Genomic DNA, 21,688 nt, shown 5'->3' on the forward strand with positions numbered 1-21,688 from the left:
AGGTTGGGCTGAAGCTGTTAGAGAGTGAGAATGCTCCACAGGAAATGCAACACGCTCTACATTTCTCTCTTGCTGACAATCATCGGGGCCCGGGTGCCCAGGGCTTTTTTGTAAACCAAAAGAATACTGAGCTCATTATGTTGAAGCACAAGTTATTCTTTCGTCGGTCATTCTGTCTGGGTCAACTGTCCTTGCACATTCACTCTGCACATCTAACGGCCCTCTCCAATATTACAGCTGCTGTTCATTTTGTTTCCCGAAAGTGAGATTTGGAAATCAGCTATTCAAGTGCAATCATTAGGCACCAAGTGACTGCTTCTGTCTGAGCAGTGGAAGGAATCTAAAGTGAGTGTGGGGTGCCGGTAAGCAAGAACAACAGGGCCCGTATTGACGCTAAGGTGCAGAGCTCACCCAGCACATTTCCTTCCACGTTCCCTGCCTCACGACTCTACAGGGAGGTAAACATGGTAAGTTTCTATCTAAGGCGAAGGGAGCAGAGGCTCAGTGGGGATGGATCATAATTCAAAGATCTATTTAGAAAGACAAACATGAATGCAAATCTGCTGCTGCACATTGAGATCACCTCTACCCCATCCTCTTCCTTCACTTCTTCCTTGTGTTCAATAAACAACCTTTAAAGTATTCTCTCGTGTGTGTTCATTGAATGCTTCAGCACTTCATTTTCACACTGCCCCTTAACCCCAAGTCCCTAATGTCCCATATCTTCAGTCCCTCAGTCCCTTGACATACTCCATCTCAATGATTGATCTTCACTCCCACCTTCTTCCAACCTCCTCCTTCTTTCAGTGGTTGTGCCTAGATTGCATCATCACTGAAGCCCCTCTAACTCTGACATCTTATACTAAAACATTCCGGTCTCAGTTGTCTATCACAACACCTGCTCCCTACCTCTTCAAGATCTCTAGGCCCATGACAATCCCCTTTCTCTTTATCTACTATCTACTCCCTTCGATCCAATGATCCATCTCTACGTTTACTTTTGGCCAATACTTTTAGCTCCTTTACCCAATTGTCCTTCTGTCTCCTTTGACAAATCCCACTGCCCTTTTTGAACCCACACCCACCACCCATTCTCTCTTCTTAAACTTTCAGTTCTTATAGAGAACAATCTCCTATAGCTGTTAAAAAGTGGTGGCCACTAACATTATCAAAGTCCTTCTTCCTGGTGATCCTCTTACATTTCCTTAATCAGACCCTCTATGATTCTGCAGACTAACCATTTCAAAGTTGCTCCACGCACTACCACCCTTATTTGCACTCCCAGTACCCCTTCCTCTGTGGTTGTCTTCACAGCCAACTTCACAAAGAGAACAAAAGCATCGAAAGTCCCTTCAAACCCGGAGTGAAATCAATAGGCTTATCTGTACTCACACTTTCCCCCTTTCTTCTTGTTTCGTTGGAAAGGTGTCCCTCCTTTTACCTCCCTCTGCCTGCTCTTATCCTTTTCCTCCCTGCCCCTTGAGAAAGTGCTTCTTCAATAATAACCCTACTCTGCCCCTCGGCATCTCTTCCTCTCTTAATGGTCTCTTCCCTCTTAGAAACCGAAGAAAAGCAACAAAAAGAAGCCCTCTTTATTTCAAGTCTCTGCTCCCTTTCATAGCTATGCTTCTTTTCTTTAAAAAAAAAAAAAAAAAAAAAAAAAAGTCTACTCTCTTGCTTCTCACATACTCTTCAACCCACTGCAATCTGACTTGTGCCCCTAACGTTCCATTTAAACAGCTCTTGCCAAGGTCAAGATTTAAGTATAAAAGATTACGTTCAGTTCTCATCTTATGTGATATATCAGAAACCATGGCTCTGATTACCTACACCTTCCTTCTTAAACTTTCATTTATTTGAGCTTCCAGGGCACCCAGTATCCCTGATTTCCCTTCTTTACAACTGGCCATTCCTCAACCCGTCAGTGCCTGTCTCTGCGCATGCTAAATAGGCTCCTCCATGAGTGAGCACATCCCCAAGGGAGATAGATCTACAAGTACCACTGCCAACCAATATCATAATTTTTAATGCAAGCACTCTCTTTTGAGGGTCAGAACCATTTATAAAACAACTGCCTACCAAGTCTTTATTTGGATATTCCAGGTATTTTAAATTCAACATTTCCAAAGCTGACTCGTCTTCAAACATTCACAGTCCCCCAAAATCTCTTTGCCTTCCAGGGCTCCCTAGCTTGATGGAACGTACCACCAAGCACCTGGTTGACCAAGTTAAAAAAAAAAAATGTCCCCTCTTCTTGTTATGTAACCTAGATGCAATGATTTCTCACTTAAGGTGCAATCTTGGCAAGTCCCTCACTTTCTGTATCTTCCCCCTTCATGCTCAAATACTGAGTCTTCCTTCTTAAAATATCTCCAGCTATAATTTCTTTCATGTAACAATTTTGAAATGATGACATCATAGACACAGGGACAAATTAGTGGCTGTCAGGGTTGGGGATGGTAGAGGAGAATGGAGAGGGACAGCAGAAAGGAGATCTCTGTGGTGGTGAACTGTCTGTATCTTCATTGGGGTGGTGATTACATGAATGTACATGTGATCAATGCCATAGAACCAGGCACACACATTGTACCAATGTCAATCTTCTGGTTTTGATACTGTGCTACAGTTATGTGGCATGTAACCCTTGGGGTTAACTGGGTGAAGGGTAAGTAGGACCTCTCTGTACTATGTTTGTAACCTCTTGCCAATCTACAACTATTTCAAAACAAAACATTTAAAATATCTTTTATTTATTTTTAGAGAGAGAGAGAGAAACATCATTGTGAGAGTGAAACATCTATCAGCTGCCTCCTTCCTACACGCCTCCTACTGGGAATAAGAGTCCACAACCCAGGCATGTGCCCAGAGCTGGAATCAAATCAGCAACCCTTTGGTGCATGGGACAATACCTAACCAACTGAGCCACACAAGCCAGGGCTCAAAATAATTTTTTTTTAAATATCTCAAAGCCAAAACTGGTTTGGCTCAGTGGATAGAGCATTGGCCTGTGGACTGAAAGGTCCCAGGTTCGATTCTGGTCAAGGGCATGTACCTTGGTTGCGGGCACATCCCCAGTAGGGGGTGTGCAAGAGGCAGCTGATAGATGATTCTCTCTCATAGATGTCTAACTCTCTATCCCTCTCTCTTCTTCTCTATAAAAAAATCAATAAAATATATATATATTTTTAAATATCTTAAATTTCCGTGGATGCTCCTTTAGTCTGAGACACTCCACCCACCCCTCACCTGGGTCACTATCTTACTTAGCCTTCTATTTTCCTGCCACACACTGTGCATGCTCACCCAGCTTTCCCCATCAGTCCATTTCTCTCCTGTGTGGCAGGAGTGATCTTTCTAAGAGGACAACCTGAATATGCTCGTCTCTGGGCAAACGCCTCCAGCGAGCTCCCTGTTGTCCTTGGCCCTGGTTCCCACATTGTGTGCTGATGCCATGGCACAGGACAGGGCACAGCAGACCACTGTAATGCTCAAGGGACATGAGGGATACTTGACATTTACTGGGCATCCCAAAGCTTACTACCTTGAGGTCTTTCACAGTTTCAGTATTAAAACTCACTGGAATCTTTCCATGATGACATATTTTTCTGAAGCTGGGTTTTAGGTAGTTGGTACCATTACCAAGTCCCTCAGAAAAATTAATGAGGCACAGAAAATGAGGGTGGCAGTATCCAACTGCAAGATTTGAGAAGTAGTAACTGTGGTTATTTGTGGATAAAATAAAAACATTGTTTTTCTCTAGATTTGCATGTATTACTTGTCAAATAACCACTACACTTATTGGGGCATAAACACTTCATTAAGTCGTTTGGACCTAACTACTTAATAAGCAGAATTATTAGTATTTCTCTGGCCTAGGGGACCCATAACAAAATCACTGAGACATTAAGAGGGCATCCTGAAATGAGCAAGTGTGGGAGCCACCACCTGAGGATAAAGTATTTTATACAACAGACATTGGGCTCCATCCCGGCCTAACTTCCCGACTTCTCTGGCCAGCAGCGAACATTTTCTCTGCTTATCACTCATGCTGTCCATTTCTGAAACACGACCTGCGAATACATACCTACACATACACACACACACACACACACACACACACACACATACACACAACCCCCCCAATACCTTCCTTCGCCTAACTCCTTCTATTCAGATCTCAACTTTAAAACAAATCAAACAGCCCTAGCCAGTTTGGCTCAGTGGATAGAACATCGGCCTGAGGACTGGAGGGTCCAGGGTTTGTTTCCGGTGAAAGGCACATGCCTGGGTTGGGGGCTCGATCCCCAGTAGGTTCCTATTGGAGATCGAGCCCCCAACCCGGGCATGCAGGAGTGAGCCAATCAATGATTCTCTCTTCACTGATGTTTCTTCCTCTCTAAAATCAATAAAAATATATTTAAAAAAACAACAAGTCCTCTTCTTCTTGAAGGCCTTCCTTAATCCTGTAGGGCCCACTCCAGTGCCCTTCTCTGTGCCATGACCAGCACTCCTCATGCCGGGCAGCAATCCACTGCTCATGGCCTCCCCTCCCAGCTCCTTATGTTCCTTCTCAAGGGCACACACAGCTCAGTAAGGCCTTCGAGTCATCAGAGGCTAATGCAGTCCCTGCACATGGCAGGGACTCAACACATACTTGCCGAATTCACGCACAGACCATCCCCACCCATTTAGCAGTGCCCAGACATCCCTATCCTTTGCATTCACCCCCTTCCTTCTCACACAAACCACACTCCCCCATCGATGTGCTATACCCCGGGTGTCATGCCACAGTCACAGAGAGGCTGTCGCAAGTGCTCAGGATGAAGGCTGCGCCTTGCTGCCTGCTCTGAACAGCACGCCTGTGATGTGAGCAGAAGCAACATTACCCCCACCGCCCACACACACCATCCTGCAATGCGGCTGATTGCTATGAAGGTGCCTGGTGAAGAGCCATCCCTGAGGGACAGTGTCTCCTGAGCGTTAGACATCAAAGACACCCCGGCAGGCCCCAGGCAGCGGGAACTGGAGATGAGATGTTGCAGACTGCTCCCCTCACCTGGGCTGGTTAATAAATTAGACGCTTGCAAGTCATGGATGTGTGCTGTTTACATGAGTCAACCCAAGCTGCCAGCTTAAGGACACCTTGCCAGGATGGAGGTCTCTGGAGTCCTGCTCCCCATGCCCCAGGGTATCAGAAACCTTCTTTTCTCCGCTCCCCTTTCCCCATCTTCCTCCCAGCAACAGTCTAAGAATAAAGCAACGCTGGCTCCACAGGGCACCTCAGCTACAGAGCACACAAGCTCCCGCCTGCTGGAGTCTCCTAAGCATTTGCAGTCTTGTTGCTGCATGTCCAGGGGTTGGTGCTGCAGACTGCGGTCCTCCAGCCCTTTCTCCATGCTGAATGCCTTCACAGGCTATCTGCTTAGATCTTCACAACAATCTGGGAAAGTCTCCCCATTTTGCAGATGAAAGAAGCTGAGGCTCAAAAAGTGTAGGCAGCATGCCTAGGATCGCATACGTGGGGAGTCCTGGGCAGAGCCAGAACTCGAACCAAGGTCGGCCTGAGCCTAAAGGAATGCTCATCGTTACTAAGTTACAGTGATTGTTTCAGGGTTCACACAAGCTTAGCTGCTAACTTGTGGCTGTAACTTTCCATCAAGGTTCGCAGGGACAAGTCAGGGGTAGGTAAAGAGTGGAATACAAGGCCTTCCTCCAAGCCAGTCTGGGAATCCACAGCTAATAGCTAATGAGACTCAGTGATTTTTATGCCCAGAAAGAAGGCCTTGAGAGAGAAAGAAATCGCCTAGGGGCAGAAGCTTGGGCATTCTGGTGCCTTTCATGAGAATAAAAGTATCCAGCTGAGGTAGAACACTACATAAAATAAGGCATCCCGCCACGGGGTGCCCAGGATGGAACTGGGGCAGGTAAGCCTGGATGCGGCCTGCCAGTGGAGGAAGGCAGAGAAAGCAGGCGAGCTGCCTGACAGGCAGACCAACCAGCTCTGTCGGTGGCCCTGAGTGGTACCTGGGAGTTAATGAACTCCATCTTAGCTGTCGCAGCACTCCCTTCCTCTCCCTTAAATTACTGCCATGGGCTTCTAACCCTGCTCCAACCCATGCATTCCTCAGGCTGCAGCCAGAGTGGGGTCTCTAAAAGCATGTCAGACCATGTTGATCTCATGTTTCAGACCCTTGGTTGATTTCCTATTGCCCATGTCAGACAAGGCTCAGGTTCCAACCTGCTTAGCCTGGACCTATGGCACACTCTGCTAGCTGAACATGGGACAGTTTTCCCCTGAGCCAAAACGTGACCAGAGCCCAGATGGCATGACGCATTGGTTGAGTGTTGGCTTACAAATCAGGAAGTCACGGTTCAATTCCTGTTGCAGGCTAGATCTCTGATTGGGGGTGGGGGTGGTGAGCTTAGGAGGCTGCCAATCAATGATTCTCTCTCATCTTTGATGTTTCTATCTCTCTCTCCCTTCTTCTCTGAAATCAATAAAAAATAAATATATATATTTTTTAAAAATAAAAATGTGACTGCAACATAGATTCAGTGTTTTTCAAAGGGTAAGGCCCACCCCATTAGCAGAGGCTGAAGTCTATTTGGTTCGTACACACCTGCATTTTTTAAAATAAATAAATCAGAAAGGAATACATTAGGTTAGAATGGAATAGAATATGAAATATCGAGATTCATCACCAGTAGTGAAGTTAAGATTTTTTTCATGAATTTTCATTTCACATATCTCTAGGTATATTGAGTGCCAATGTAAAATGCAATTTTTTTTTTTTGTTGTTGTTGCATGAGTAAGGGTCAAGAAATGGAAAAGCAAAACAAACAAAAACGCTGCTCTAAATAGCTACATGGTAATACCCAGACAATGAACAGGAGTCGGAAGGTTGGTTAAAATCAATTTTCCATCCCAAATTCTCCAGCCTCTTGGCCTTTGCAGGTGCTGCCCCACCTGCCAGGATTGAGTTTCTCCCTGCTGCCTTCCTAGGAAATGGAATCCTCCCTGAAGCCTGGGTTCAACCCTCTCTCCTCCAGGATGCCTTCCTAGATTTGCCTTTCCTCCCAGCCGCCCCCACCTGCAGATCCCACTGCTGGAGGAAGTTCCCTGCCCCCACCCAAACACAGCATCCAGGGCACTGCTGACCATGCAGCTCAGCAGGAGGCACTGTGCTGAGATGTCTTTCAGGAAGTTTTCCTCAAGATACCCAGAGTCCCTGGAGGGCAGGGGTCAAGGTTTTCCTCTTTCAACCCCCCGGAAACAGGGCAGGGTCTGGGTAGTAGGAGTCTGCAGCTCAGCAAACATGTTTCAAGTGAATGAGAATGAAATAGGTACTCAGGTCCTGGATCCAGTCCCTCTCTTTTTTCTTTAATCAAGATTTGCAACATAGAGTCCTAAGCCCCAAAGGTTTGTCTCCATTCTCCTGCTAATTTCCCAGGTCACAATGATGGCCGCATTTAGTGTCATCAGTCAATCCATGTGAGGGCGGTGTGCAAGCGGGTCTATTTTCAGACGCTGCTCCTGACTGAAGCTGGACAACCACAGCTCAGGCATGTGCTCTGATTTAGGAACCGAACCAGTGACCTCTTGGTTAGTGGGTCAACATTCAACCATGGAGCCCCAGTGGTCTGGCCCCAACTGTTTTTGGACATGACTCAGGCAATGCGTATCTGAAATATCCTACAAAGTCTGAACTTCTTAAGTCCTATGGAATTTGCATTCAGAGGGGAAACCCACCAGCCTCCCGGATCTCTGGAAGGAATGGCAATCTGAGGTGGAAAACCACTTTCCCTTAAATGCTCCCTCTCTGCAGCAGAAAGCAAAACTTGACTCCTCTTCCTCAATGCCTGGGCCACCCCAACTGAAGCCATGTCTGAAAACGGGAAAACCCTTCCCCTTTGGTCCTGCAGCCAGACTCTCTGGAACCAGGCCCTACGCTGGTCCTAAATTTCAACCATCCCAACTCAAACTCATGACCAGAATCAAAGACCATTTATTCTAAGTCCTTCCCACCACGCTGTTTTCCTCTCTGTCCCAAAACACTTGCTCTGGAGAAAGGTTCCTCAACTCTACAAGACTGCCACCGCGAGCCAGAGCGTTTGGTGCACCCTGCAGGGTGGCTAAGCAGTTTCCCTGGTCCCTGGCCTCTGCCCCCCAGACCGCACAATCCAAACTGTTCGTGGACATTTCCAAATACCCCCTCACCTCCCAGGAAAAGAAATGACCCCTAACTGGCAAACATTGCCCTAGGTCAGAGGTTCTCCTGTCTGTCCTTGACCCATGAAATCCGAACACATGACAAAGGACCCGGCACTGGTATTGTCTCAAGGCTTGGTAGGTGATTCTCATATGCAGCCACTTCTTTGCTTTCCTTACTGCTCAATTGTGGCCTCTGCTGAAGTTCCTACACCACAGGGTGGAATGCCTAACTTAGAAATAGGAGTGCCAAAACTTAGGCAATGAAAAGGGAGAGGAAGAAAGGATAAGGCAATTATGGTGAGAGGAAAACTAAAGCTACCCATTCCATCCCTTTCATTATAAACCAGGAGGTAGATTGAGTCCAAAGTGCTCAACAGGGAGGGTGGCCTCTTAGGCCAGGTGCCAGCTCCCCAGGCTGCAGAGATGGCCCTTTAAGAGCGCTTTGACATAGGCTGGCATCCAAAGAGGCTGCATTCGAGCTACCAATGCGAGGGAGTGCCAGTGACTCCTCAAACCTGCTCTCCAAACTCCAATCATTCCCAGAAAAAAACGTTGTTCAGTCAAAGAGGTCTAGTAAAAAATTATTAAACTAGAGGCCAGGCCAGATGCATGGAATTCCTGCAAGGGGCTTGGCTCTCGCAGCCAAGGCTTCATCCCGAAGGTGGTCCGGAAGGTTGTCTGGACAATTGTTCTGCTGTTTGGCTGTTCAGTCAATTTGAATATTATGCTTTTATTATTTTAGATATTCTAAGAGCAATCCCTTTCCCAAACAAATACATTTATGTCACCTGGGAGGCAACAGAGCCTAGTTAACATGCAGACTCTGGAATCTGCTTGCCTGTGAATTAGCCCTTTCCTTGGACAAGTTATGTAAATGGGGATGACAACAATACCTAAGGCACAGTATTATCGTGAGGATCAATCAGTTGAAATAATTTTTATATGCTGTGTCCATGCTAAGCACTTGGTAGGCTTTGTATTTAGCAGCCAACTTATCACTCTTATTACTGTTATTATTTATTTGACTATAGGATCATTTTCCCCCCAGAAAATATCTTTAAAAATCACATTAGAGTTCCATGTGACGTGCTTTAAGAAGTGCCAATGTAGACTAGTTTCAGCCACACCAATAAAATACAACTTGTGCACCATGTGATACCTAGATTCCAGCTGAAATTCACAGGTTGGTGGTTTCAAGTTCAACCAAAAGCAGCCTGAGGGTCGCTGGGATGGACTTCTCTCTCACTGCCACCTGTCTGTTAGCCCCCTGTAGGCAGAGACCTGTCTACCTTGTATTGCCATCTCCCCTGGGCACAGCATCTAAACTGCGTAGTTGAATGATTTCTGGGTAAGGACCAAATCTCATTTATTGTAATAGAACCATCCACCCAGCCCCAGTCCAGCCCCAGCCCCATTCATTTAATAGCTTCATTTAATAGCTTCACCACAAAACCTACTGAGATATATATATATATATATATATATATATATATATATATATATATATATATATATATATATATATTTGTGAAGCACATGAAGGAACCATCGGGAGAGCAGACTAAAACGGAAACTCATGCAACTCTGAAATACGTGCAAGGAGTAAGGCGATCAGACTTGGTGTACCAAGAGTAGATTTATACTCAAGTTTTAAGTACTTACTTAAGGCTCAAAGAAAGGTGTAACCTAAGCCACAAACCTCGCTCTGCAACCCACATGGAAAACCACTCGATACAAAACCACCTCTATGGCACAGTTGCTGCCATTATCAATTTCTCTCCTCTTCCCTGGCTCTCCAGAACCAAACCCTCCAGAGAATACCACAATACCCCCAGTAATCCCACCTCTGAAATAATTGCTAAATTTACAGCAACTAATGATCTCAAAGTCAGGGTAAATAATCAAACCAACAAACCAATAATCACCAACGCAGTGGGAACACAGGAAACACCTTTGGACCAGACTGACTTTTACATTCATGTGAGTAGGAAAGAAATAACTTTGAGCAATGAATGCAATCAATTCTCCCACATGGAGGGAAGAAGTTGTATTTATGCAGTTCCTGCAAAATTCCAAGCTCACTGTTTGGTAGCTAAGGTGTTTCTCACCGCAACCACACATTTAACAGTGTCTTCATCGTACAGAGTCTCAGAGGAATTGCTTATGGCATCGTTTTGGCCTCTACTCTCCACTGTGTGTGTGTGTTTGTGTGTGTGTGTGTGTGTGCGCGCGCGCGCACGTGCACGCGCACACCTGTGTTTTCTATTGCTCGGCTCTTTACCTTCAATCATAGCACAGCTTACAATGTATGATTTTTGTTAGGTTCTAAAACCACGGATTCATGAATGACTGAATGGTGAATGAATGAATTTGCTCAGGTTGACAAATCCAGAAAGCAGCTCCAAACTAAACAAAACCTAGGTCTCCAGACTCCAAGTCCAGGGTCTTCTCTGCTATCCCAAGTTCTGTTTTCAAATGGCAGTATTTCACAGAATCATAGAAGTTCAGACATACCTGGAAACCCCCTTAACTAACAATCCCATTGTACAAATGAGGAAACAGAGGCACCAAAAAGTTCCATTACTTGGCTGAAATCAGACATCAGGGAGGTGAGTGACCTGTGCCATTGCCAGGTTTCCTGAGCCCAAGATCAGTGTTACTGCACTGCACCCTGGCAGGAGCCAGCAGAAAAGGTCCCCAGCCTCTGTGTGCCAGCTCAGGCTTGTGAGTGACAAAGCGTGTGCCTCATGCACCCAAATCACTGCTTGTGCACATACTACTGCTCAGCTTGAAGCGACATGAGAGAGGGCTTCTGCTGGGATTTAATCTGCCAGGTATTTGGCATTGCCAGGGACACTGTCTCCCCACCAGGACTCTCTGAGCTGAAATTGACCTCTGTGTGCATATAGATGAGGAGGGAGATGGCCTTCACCCACGTAAATGAGAAGGGGAGATTTCAGTGTCTTTTGGAAGCTTCTAGATGACTCAGAGCTCTAGCCTGGATTCAGGGTGGGGGAAACTGGCCAGAGCCTGAGGTCCAGAGCATCTCCATGGGGCTTGCTCGGTAGCATGTGACTATAGGGTACATTCTGGTAGGAAAGCCTGTCTTTCCTGATGGGGATGTCAAGTTTCTAACGTGCTACATGCATGTTAGCACAGTGGAAGTAAAGGAAATCCCCGGGGGCCATGCTTTCGTGTTTCACCAAAGCGGCATGCAATGGGGAGGAAGTGGCGATTGACAGCCACCCGATGGGCATGCGCTAGCTGACTTTGCTCTGGTCTGAACCTGGTCTGCAGTGGCACCCAGGTCTCTGGGTCCCTGTCTGTATGTCCATGTGCGGATCATGACAGAAGCCCCACCAAACCTCTGCACATAACAGGCTCCCGATCAATGTGGATGGTGTTACTGTTGTCCCAGTTATGCCCACCCTGCTCTTTCTTCTTTGTAGCAGTGTGTGTGTGTGTGTGTGTGTGTGTGTGTGTGTGTGTGTGTGTTTAATTAATATAGTTTCTCCTATGAGAGCAGGGGCCATGTTTGTTTCACTCATCATTGTATCTGCCCCAAAACAGCACTGGGCCTGTAGTTGGTGCTTGGTAATTACTTGAAGATTAAATAAAGGAAGGAAGAAATAACTAGATGACCAGGGGCCTGACTTCTGGGGTGAACTCCATCATTTAATTAACTATGTGTCCTTGGCGAAACCTTATACTTAATTTTAGAGCTAGAAAGGAGCTTAGAAATCCGCATGTTGGGAGATTGCACACTCTGTTTTAGCGGTGGAATCCAAAGGAAAGCATGCGTGCAGCCTGAACACAGAAGCAGGAGCAGCAAACCTCTCACAGAGGGGCTGGGGAAGGCCAGGGAGCTTGCCTGAGTGCCCCCTGCCCTTTGTCTGTCTTCTCACACTACACTAGCTCCTATGACTTTAAAAAAATATTTTTATTGATTTCAGAGAGGAAGGAAGAGGAAGGGAGATCTAACATCAATGATGAGAGAGAATCACTGATTGGCAACCACCCGCACGCCTCACACCGGGGACCAAGCCACAACCACAGGCATGTGCCCTGACCAGGAGTCGAACCCCCTGGTTCATAGGTTGATGCTCAACCACTGAGCTATGCCAGCCAGGCTCCTATGGCTTCTTTACTGACCCTCAGGATTTCTAAGAGCATTGGTGGAAAACCAGAGACCTACATCACACCTATCCTTTAATGGGTCAGAACTGGGGGATCTATTAGGGGAGGGAACTTGCCTATGTCACTAGATCAGTGTCCACAGAGTGGAATTAGTATCCAGAAGTCCTGACCCCCAATCTCATTAGCAGCCATTCACTTCTCAGCATCTCTAAAACTACCGCTAAAATGTTGACAAAGTGTGAGAAAAAATGTTTGGAAGAGACCTCTCAGAACTCTGAAACACTCCACATTTGGGCACCGTGCTGGAGGGGCCATGCAGTGGAGTGCGTCACAGAAGGGCTGTGTTTGATCCCCAGTTCCACCATCACCAGAGAGATGGGCTACAGTAGCAATTTTCAATAGGTGTGCCACGGCACCCTGGTGAGCCGCAAGAATTTGTAAAACATGCAATACCTGACTATTTAGTCAGAGGCACTGACCACTTCTCCCTTCAATTGTCAAATAAAAAAATGACAGCATCCAGCACAACATCTGTCTAATGTGAATGAGTCAAAATCATACCCGTTTTTTTGTCAGATCAGAAAAAAAAAACTTTTTTTTTTTTTTTTTTGGTATGCCGCACAATTTTAGTAATTAGTTTATATGTGCCATGGGATGAAAAAAGGTTGAAAATCGCTGGGCTAGAGCAATATATTCTGTTTCCCAAAGTCCTGAATTTCCTAGGTGTAAAAGCTTGCTCATCTTACAGAAGATGGTGTGAAAATTGATTGACCTCCCAGTAAAAGGTTGCTATTATTGAATATTTGGTAGCTGTGGTTCTACTGAGGATACCAGTGTAAGTCTAGGTTATTTCAACAGCAATCACAAACACAGATTCATCATCTCCTAAGCCTGATAGCTCCCTTGTGAGCCTCCATTGTAACCATCACCTGTCAATCATGACCAACTTGTCCCCAGGGCCTACCACAGGGTCAGGCACACCATAGTTGCTAATAAACATTTGTAAACAATGAATGGATGTCTTCAGTTCGAGCATATTTATTAATATGGATGAACCTATCCTCAGATTTTGTTTCCAGTTCAGGCTCCAACTTTTCTCAGCTACATAATTTTATTCAAGTCAATCACCTCCTAATCTTTCGATTGGAAATCTGAGCCCCAGTCAAACTGTCCTCAAGAGGCTCACGTGGAAGAGAAAGCCACAGATAAAGCCAAGGTGTTAATATTATCTGACAAATCACAAATAACGGGGGCTTTACTACTTCTTCTCTTCCAACATTACAAGCCAACATCTTTCCCAAAACCAGGGATTTCAGATATTGAAGCGTTTGGTTGAGTAATCAATGAACACCCATATTTAGTTTATGCATATCCACTGAAAGCAATAGTTGTATTGGGTCAGAAACTATTTTAAGAATCCAAATTTGAAATTAAGTGTATAACTATTGTTCTTGGGTGATTTAGAAGTAATTCTCCTAAGGAATCGTTTACATTCAATAACTATATATTTTTGAATCAGTACTTTTTTTGAGATTCTGATATGTTTCTCTTTTGAAAGAAGTTGCACCATGTTTCTCATCTTTATGCTCTTTTTCTTTTCATGCACGTGCATTCTTCATTTTCCTTAGTGATCCTGCTTTTCATCATGCCCAGAGTACCTTCCCCCAATAACTCAGATTCTCTACAGCTCCTCAAAGCTCATGGAAAGTTTATCTGTGAACTTGTATGAATGGAACCAATGCAGGACCTCAGTCATTAATGGGCCAACTTTCAAGCTAGGATTTGAATATTCAGCATAAAAGCAGAGGTATTGGCAGCTGGTAGAGATTTCATGAATAACCCATTTTTAGCCCACAATGTCATAAAATGTGCAAACAAAACATGCCTATTTTTCATATCAAGTATATAAAAGATATAAGACCTGAAGCCATGCCTTCCAAGCTGCAGGCCAAGATTACAGCCTTCGCTATTCTTCCTGGCTATCTTATCCTAACTGGCCCAGAAATATTAGGGACTTGTTCTTCTTCCTTGAACTTTAAGACAAAAATCACACCTCTAGAGACTTTTTTGCATTCTCTAATTCGTTTATGTCCATAACATGTATTATGTGCATATGATACAAAGCAAAACAAAAGTGACTCTGGGCATCTAGAAATGAAATTTTACATATATATATCTCCTGCCCTCAAAGAGTTTTCAGTTAGGTAATAAAGAAATATGCACTCTAATTGCAAATGGCTTAAAAATCAAGAGGTGTTAAGTGTAGAAAGTATAGAAATACTGAAGAGAGGGTGATCAAGTGGAACGAGGAGACCCTGAGATGGTTTTAAGCAGAAAAGAATTTGGGCTAAGTCCTTTTTGTATGAGTAGGATTCTAAGAGACCAAGAACCAGCTCAGATCTGCTTAAGAAAAGATGGTTCACTGAGTGTCCTCTCTTACATCCAAATGTGTGCATGCGTTTGGGTAGATTATTGAATGCATTTGCAACAGCATTTGCAAAAAAAGCACTACCAACATCTAATGTGGTTGACTAAAAACATTTGACCATTTCCAACATGACTTAACACAAGTTATTCCACCTCGATGAAGCTCAGTCACCTCATCTATAAAGTGGAGAAAACAGACAGAACCTATCTCTGATGGTTTATAAATTTTAAACAAGAAAGCATGTATCATGCCCAGAGCGCAGTACATATTCAATAAACATTAGCTATTTGCTCTTCTCAGTGCCATTGCTAATCTCTTGTGCAAAGTGAACAATAAATAAATATATAAATAAATCTATAAATAAGTGAAAAGGTGACTGACAGCCTGCTGAGGGGTTCCTTGGCCCAGACATACCCCCTTTCAGTAAGGCCCATGCCAATGGCTGACCCCGGAAGCTTTCTATGAATGAAAGGCAAGGACCAGCTTAGCCCCGATCTTACCTGTATATTTTATATCGAGTTGTAAATCCTTGACGGTGTCTTTCCACAAAGGATAGGTAGCTCCTGGAGTGGTGGAAAGGCCCCCTGTCTGAAATGAGCCAATCAAATTCCTTGGAGACATGTTGGTCTGTCCCAGCTGGTTCCTGGTGGGAGGGCTGCACTGAGATACGGCCCCATATAAACAGGAAGTAGAGGAGCTCAACAAACCTCCAGTTCATGCTTTTCTGCCGGCCTTTTTCCTCTCATTCTTGCTCCATTCTGTGGAGTCCTGTGGAGAAAGGAGGAGAGAGGGAGGGAGGGTAGGTGGGAAGAGAAAGACAGAGGCAGAGAGAGAGAAGAAAGACAAAGGAGAAAATGGTGTTAACACATTTTCTTAATACTATCTTACATCAGAACAGTGCTTTAAGGTTTACAAAATTCAGTACAGTATCTGGTTAAGAGCACAGCATCACGTTCCTGCTTTGCTGTTCACATGCTGTATCAACATGTAAATTGCTTAATTTCTTAGGAATGCAGTTTTCTTATCTGCCGAACATAGGATGAGGTGAAGTGCTTGTATCTTGGCACTTGGCACATGAAAAGTCTTCAAGGCTTAGGTATTGAAAGAATGCATGAAATGATCAAATACAGAGATCTAATCTCAGAGATGTGGAGACAGAACTCAAGTGTCTGGCCCACCTACTATCTTCAACAACCTGCCTCTCAGGACAGGGACTCAGTAAACGAGACTTCCTTCCTCTCCTCCTCTCACACAGACATGTAGCTACTGAATGCGCACTCTGCATGATTACATGAATGCACACCATCTCAAGACGGATTATGAGCATGAGTTTCTGGGTGGGATATCTACAGGGGAAGAGTGTGGAACTTGTTAGTCACTTCTAAGTGCTCACTAGGGTGCCTCCCTCACCCCAAAGAAAGGTGACTGAGATTCACCTGCTGGTGATTCTGAGCTTCAAGGTTCTCTGATGTTCAGAAACTAGGTAGGGCCTTAGCCACCTCTTATTGGGGGGACGGTAGAGTAGCACAGTGGCTCCATGTTGGAGAAATGCTTACGATGGGGGAATTTGGAAGAGGCTCCTTGTGGCGGAGGGGAGAAAAGAAGAGAGACTACATGGCCACACCTTGCCTTTTGAAAATTTATAAATTTTGTTGCTATCACTTCATCAAACTTCTACTTACTAGCCTATAATTTTGCTATCTAAGGCCCCCACCCCATTTATTCTAAAAGAGCTCATGTTAGTCCTCACTGAAAGGTAGCTGTGAATTCAGGTCTCGTCAATTATAAAAAGCATGATTTCAGGTAAGTATTTAACCTCTATGAGTCTCAGTTTCCCTGTATGCAAAATGTAATTAGCAATAGCACCTAATGCCAGGCTGGCGTGGCTCAGTATTTGCGTGTGGACCTCTGAACTAGGAGGTCAGAGTTCAATTCCCAGTCAGGGCACATGCCTGAGTTGCAGGCTTGATCTCCAGTGTGGAGTGTGCAAGAGGCAGCTGACCAATAATTCTCTCTTTTCATTGATGTTTCTATCTCTCTCTCCCTCTCCCTTCCTCTCTGAAATCAATAAAAATATATATTAAAAAAAAAACCCAAACACAATAGCACCTAGTGTTAAAATGCAGTGACACAATTTATGTGAAGTGTTCCACCCAGTGGCTGGCATGTATCAAGTGCTCCATGATGGTGAGGATAATAATAATGATGAATGTTGGTACTGATGGTGTCCACTCATTTCCTGCTGGGAGTGTCTTCACTCATACTGTCCCCCTGCCCAGCCAAGTCCTGTGCATCCTGTAGTAGCCAGCTGAGTCAGGTGCTCAAAGATAATTTCCTTTTTCTATTCATCTCCAGAAGTGTTAGTTGATCCCTTCTCCAGGCTCTAGTTGCTCACTTTACATAACGGTATGTTAGTGCTTGTTATCTTTCATTACACTTAATTGTTTGTGTCTGCCTTGCTCACTCTGCTGTGAGACTGTAGCTGGCAAGAACCTTCAAAAGACTGTTTCTACTCATGGCTAGTAGTGTGACTTTGGACAGTTATGTCCTCTCTCTAGATCTCAGCTTTTTATTTCTACCTTTTAAAAATGCTGCAAGGACATAGACATCTTGCCAAGCGTAAAATGACGTATAAATATGAATAGATATCTTATTTGTCTACACTTCCAACTGAAATGGGAAGAAAATCCAAGCTAGAAAAAAAAAAAAAGATGGAGCTCAGCCAGTGGTTGAGCATCGACCTCTGAACCAGGAGGTCACGGTTCAATACCCATTAAGGGCACATGCCCAGGTTGCAGGCTCAATCCCCAGTGTAAGGCATAGAGGAGGCAGCTGATCAATGATTCTCTCTCATTTTTGATGTTTCTCTCTTCCCTTCTCCTTTCCTTTCTGAAATCAATGAAAATATATTTTTTAAAAGAAAAGAAAAAGGAGTTGGGAATTTACCATCCAATTAGATGTTTCCCTCCATTGCCCCACTGCACCATTTTATTATGAGGAGCCACAGAAACCTGCTTGGCCCCAGGAGCCCCAGCTGTCAGCGGCCAGGAGAGAGGCACGTGAGCAGAGGATTGGCTGTCAGGAGCTGTGGCCTGAAGTTTTGTTTAGAGCCTCAAACAAAGCCGTGCGTGTTGAATGCAGAACTGTAACAGCTGCAGCTGCCAAAACTGCCTGCCAGGCCCACCTGAGTGGCAAGCAGGGGGTGGAGGCGACTGCTCAGAGATCTCGGTGGGGAGCTACGACACACTGAAATCGCAGCGTGTCACCCATACAAACCTTCCACATGGCTTCTGTTGTAAGTGGGTGCGGGTGGGAGCCAGTGAGGGAATGCTTGGCTGTTACACCGTGTGTGAGGAAACACGATTCAGAACACTGCAGCTTTCCAAAGCAGGAGGGAGCTATGCATGGAACAGCAGCGAGCGAGGCCTCTGCCTGCAGTCCTAGAATTAGCTGCAATTTGAAAGACCTAATCCAGTGCTTCCCAAGAGGTGGCCATTTTGTCTCCCTGGGGACCTCTTTGATTGTCATGACTGAGTGTTGCTACTCACATCACGTGGGCAGAGGCTAGGGGATGCTGCCTAACATCCTACAAATGCACAGCACAGCCCCCCACAACAAAAAATACTGGGCTCCAATGGCAATTGTGCAAAAGTAAAACCCTGCTCTAATCCAACATTTTAATTTTACAGATCATGACCTCAGAGGCCAATTTTACTAGACTTCTACCTTTTAGCTCCTGGTTTTCATTTTGGCACGCTGCCTCAACAATGCAGTGGGTGTATATGGCTGAGTGTGAACCTTTGTGGGGCTTATGATAAAATCTACACTTGAGCATGTAGAGATGAGTGCTTGTTGAAGGAGTCAGAATATATATCTTTGGTGACTTAGAAAATCACAATAATCCACAGAACATCAAAAATGAAAACAGAAGTTTCTCTACAGAGAATTTCATTAGATGCAGATATTTTACTGAGCAAGAACAAGAGTCATTCATTCTAGTGGGTGCCAGTAGATTTGTTACCTACACGTTATCATACTAGTATTACCAAAGACACTGTGACTCCCATTCTGTAAACAAGCCCCTGTTAGCACCCACTGAGCTAGAAATTTGAGATCATGTAAAGGTCATGTGATTACTTATTGGGCATCTACTGTGTGCTTAGATCTGTGTCTGCCCTCTTGGTAGTAATTAAAGCACAAAGTACAGAGTAGATCTTAACAAAGGGCACCACGAGGTGCCCACAGCTATCCCATTGCACAGATGAGCACCTTGGGACTTAAAGACATTGAATGATTTCCCCAAGCCCACAGCTCTGAAGTATTAGATTCAAGATTCTACCCCCCAAGCTTCTCATCACAGAGACTGTACAATTTCAACTGCATCCCCACTCTCATCCTGCCCCAGCTGAGGTCAGGACCTTCCCTCCACAGGTTCAATATAGTGTGAGGAGTTCTAATATGAAACATGCTGTCACAAATACTAGAGCAAAAGGGAAAAAAATCCAATGGAGGAAGAGAGGCCAGAGATAATGTTTTCAACCAGGAGATCTGAAAAGTAGAATACCATTTACATATATAATTTTAAGTTTTAGCAGCCACATTAAAGCAATTAAAAATATACAGGTAAATGAATTTTAATCATATACTTAATCCAAATTAGTAATATTTCAACATGTAACCAGTATAAAATATTAGGGAGATATTTTACACTCTGTTACTCCTACTAAGTCTTTGAAATCTGGAGCTCTGTATTTTAAGCTTGCAGCCTACCTCAATTTGGAGTAGCCACGTTTCAAGTGTTGAGAGCCACAGTGGCTCCCAAACTGGACAGTGCAGACTCTTTCCTAGCTCTGCCATTTGACAGCTCTGTTGTGTTGGACCAGTTACTTAAACATTCTGAACCCCCATTTCCCCTCCTCTCATGTATAATATGGAGATCACCCACAGTGCCTACCCCTGGAGCATAGGTCAACCTGATGACCTTATCCAAGCTTCACCTTTGAAACCTGGATCTCTGGATAAGACTCCTCACCAGAGACACAAACCTACAAAGCCGGGTGGCCATGAGCACTCAGTCTCCACATTTGTACAACGTGGGCGATAAGAGGAGGATGAGTACCTTGTGGGATTCAGAGAAGGATTAAGTAGGATTTTAAATGCAACTATTGGTTTTAGTTGAATCCCAAGACAATAGACACCATATTCTAAAGAGAGGCGGGTGACCATTATTTAGGATCTCAAAAAAGGTAGCTAAAATGAGCTTTCTGAGATTCTCAACCTTCCTGTCACACGATTGCAAGAGATCACAATTGGAGTCTGAGTGAGAACAGACAGCGTGTGGGGAATTCTCCTGTCCACCCCTAAACAACTCGGGGACACAATCAGGGTAGAAGCCCCTCACCATGAGCTTCAACAAGACCACACAGTCAACATGATAAATGTCCCCTGGAGCCCAGGTGGTGTGCCTCAATGGTTAAACCAGGAGGTCTAGGTTTGATTCCCAGACAAGGTGCATCCTAGGTTGTGGGCTCAATCCCCAGTGTGGGGTGTGCAGGAGGCAGCCAATCAATGATTTTCTCATCATTGATGTTTCCATCTCTCTCTCCCTTCCCTTCCTCTCTGAACAGCTGCATTTTCCTTTATCAAAGGAATCACAAGAGATCCCAGAGACAAAGAGAAGCTCTAGGTACCACCAAAAATATAATGGGAAAACATTAGCCTGAACACCTGCCAGGCCCTCAAAGCACTGATGCTAAGTTGACAAGAAAGTACTAGTCCAGGAAGGTTCTTGCTACCTCTTTGCTAGTGAGAAAACTCTGAACCCTGAAGAAGTCAAGATCAAGGTCAGCAAGACAGAGGAAATAAGGCAAAATCATAAACTGGGGAAAAACAGAAGAATCTGAAGGAATAGTGAGCTTCCACTTTAAAATAAAATTTGATTTGTTATCATATTCTGAACTGGATACATTAATTGCTGAACCAAGACTGAATGTGAGGAATAGAGGTGAACAGAAAGATGTTGAATGTCACTTGAAAATATCATGGCCTTGTCTTAAGTTTCATTCAAATAACAGGAATTCTTGATCCAAAAATAAGTTTAAACAGTGGGAAACAAGAATCAATAACTTTTTTTAAATCATACTCTCTATATATTTTTATAATTAACAATACATCTGTAAGTTATGTATAGCATCTTTTTCCTTATAAATATTTCATTTGAGCCACATTCAGAAATGCAAACATCTAAATTTAGGGCAACTGCCTTTTAAAATTTCCCTCAAAATTATCAACAGTCTTTGAGGAGATCTTTCAAAAAGGAAAGTGAAATTAACATTTTTGGAATGTCTTTTCTGGGTCAGTTTGGTAAAATTCAAGAAATATTTGTTGAGTCCCTACTATTTTAATTAGTTCTCCCAATCCACAATAGGAGATTGACAAAGAAACAGGTAATTTAATATAACAGGACAAAGACAGGGTATACACAGTGTTCCATGGAGCACAGAGCCCCAAGGAGGGTCTTTGGGGATGCTTCCTAGAGGTGGCATCTAGGTGAGGGGTTAGAGGATAAAGAACTTTGTGAGGTGACAAAATGTGGGCCCTGCATTTCATGCCAGGTCAAAAGCATGTGAAATAATGAAAAAGTGTGGTATGAATATAATATCTATAAGTATTTCACAGTTATTGCAGTGGAATGTTGAGGAAGGGAGTGACAGGAGATAATGCAGAAAAGCTAAATGGGGTGACTTGTTTTATAATTATACTAGAGGCCCAGTGCACGAATTCATGCACAGGTTTCTTGGCCCGGCCGGTGATTGGGGCCACTGGGGGCCATCTCGTTTAGTCCTGATGGGGGCCAGTGGCCAACCTCCTGCAGCCCCTCCCCCTGCTGGCTGGCCCAGGCAGGCTGGCTG

The 21,688-nt window shown here is 44.4% G+C and overlaps 1 protein-coding gene across 3 annotated transcripts in view; it reads right to left on the bottom strand.

Moving 5' to 3' along the window:
• The window catches only part of BRINP1 (BMP/retinoic acid inducible neural specific 1), a 149,559-nt gene that overhangs the window by 93,837 nt on the left and 34,034 nt on the right, over positions 1-21,688 (bottom strand). For all 3 annotated transcript variants that reach the window (XM_084899979.1, XM_084899980.1, XM_084899981.1), the window contains one exon: positions 15,278-15,545. In XM_084899979.1, coding sequence (XP_084756105.1) covers positions 15,278-15,495 — 218 coding nt within the window. In that variant the 5' untranslated portion in view covers positions 15,496-15,545. The remainder of the gene's footprint in view (positions 1-15,277; positions 15,546-21,688) is intronic.

Source organism: Pipistrellus hanaki (assembly GCF_964339955.1).
Source record: "Pipistrellus hanaki genome assembly, chromosome: 11".
NCBI classification, from domain to species: Eukaryota; Metazoa; Chordata; class Mammalia; order Chiroptera; family Vespertilionidae; genus Pipistrellus; species Pipistrellus hanaki.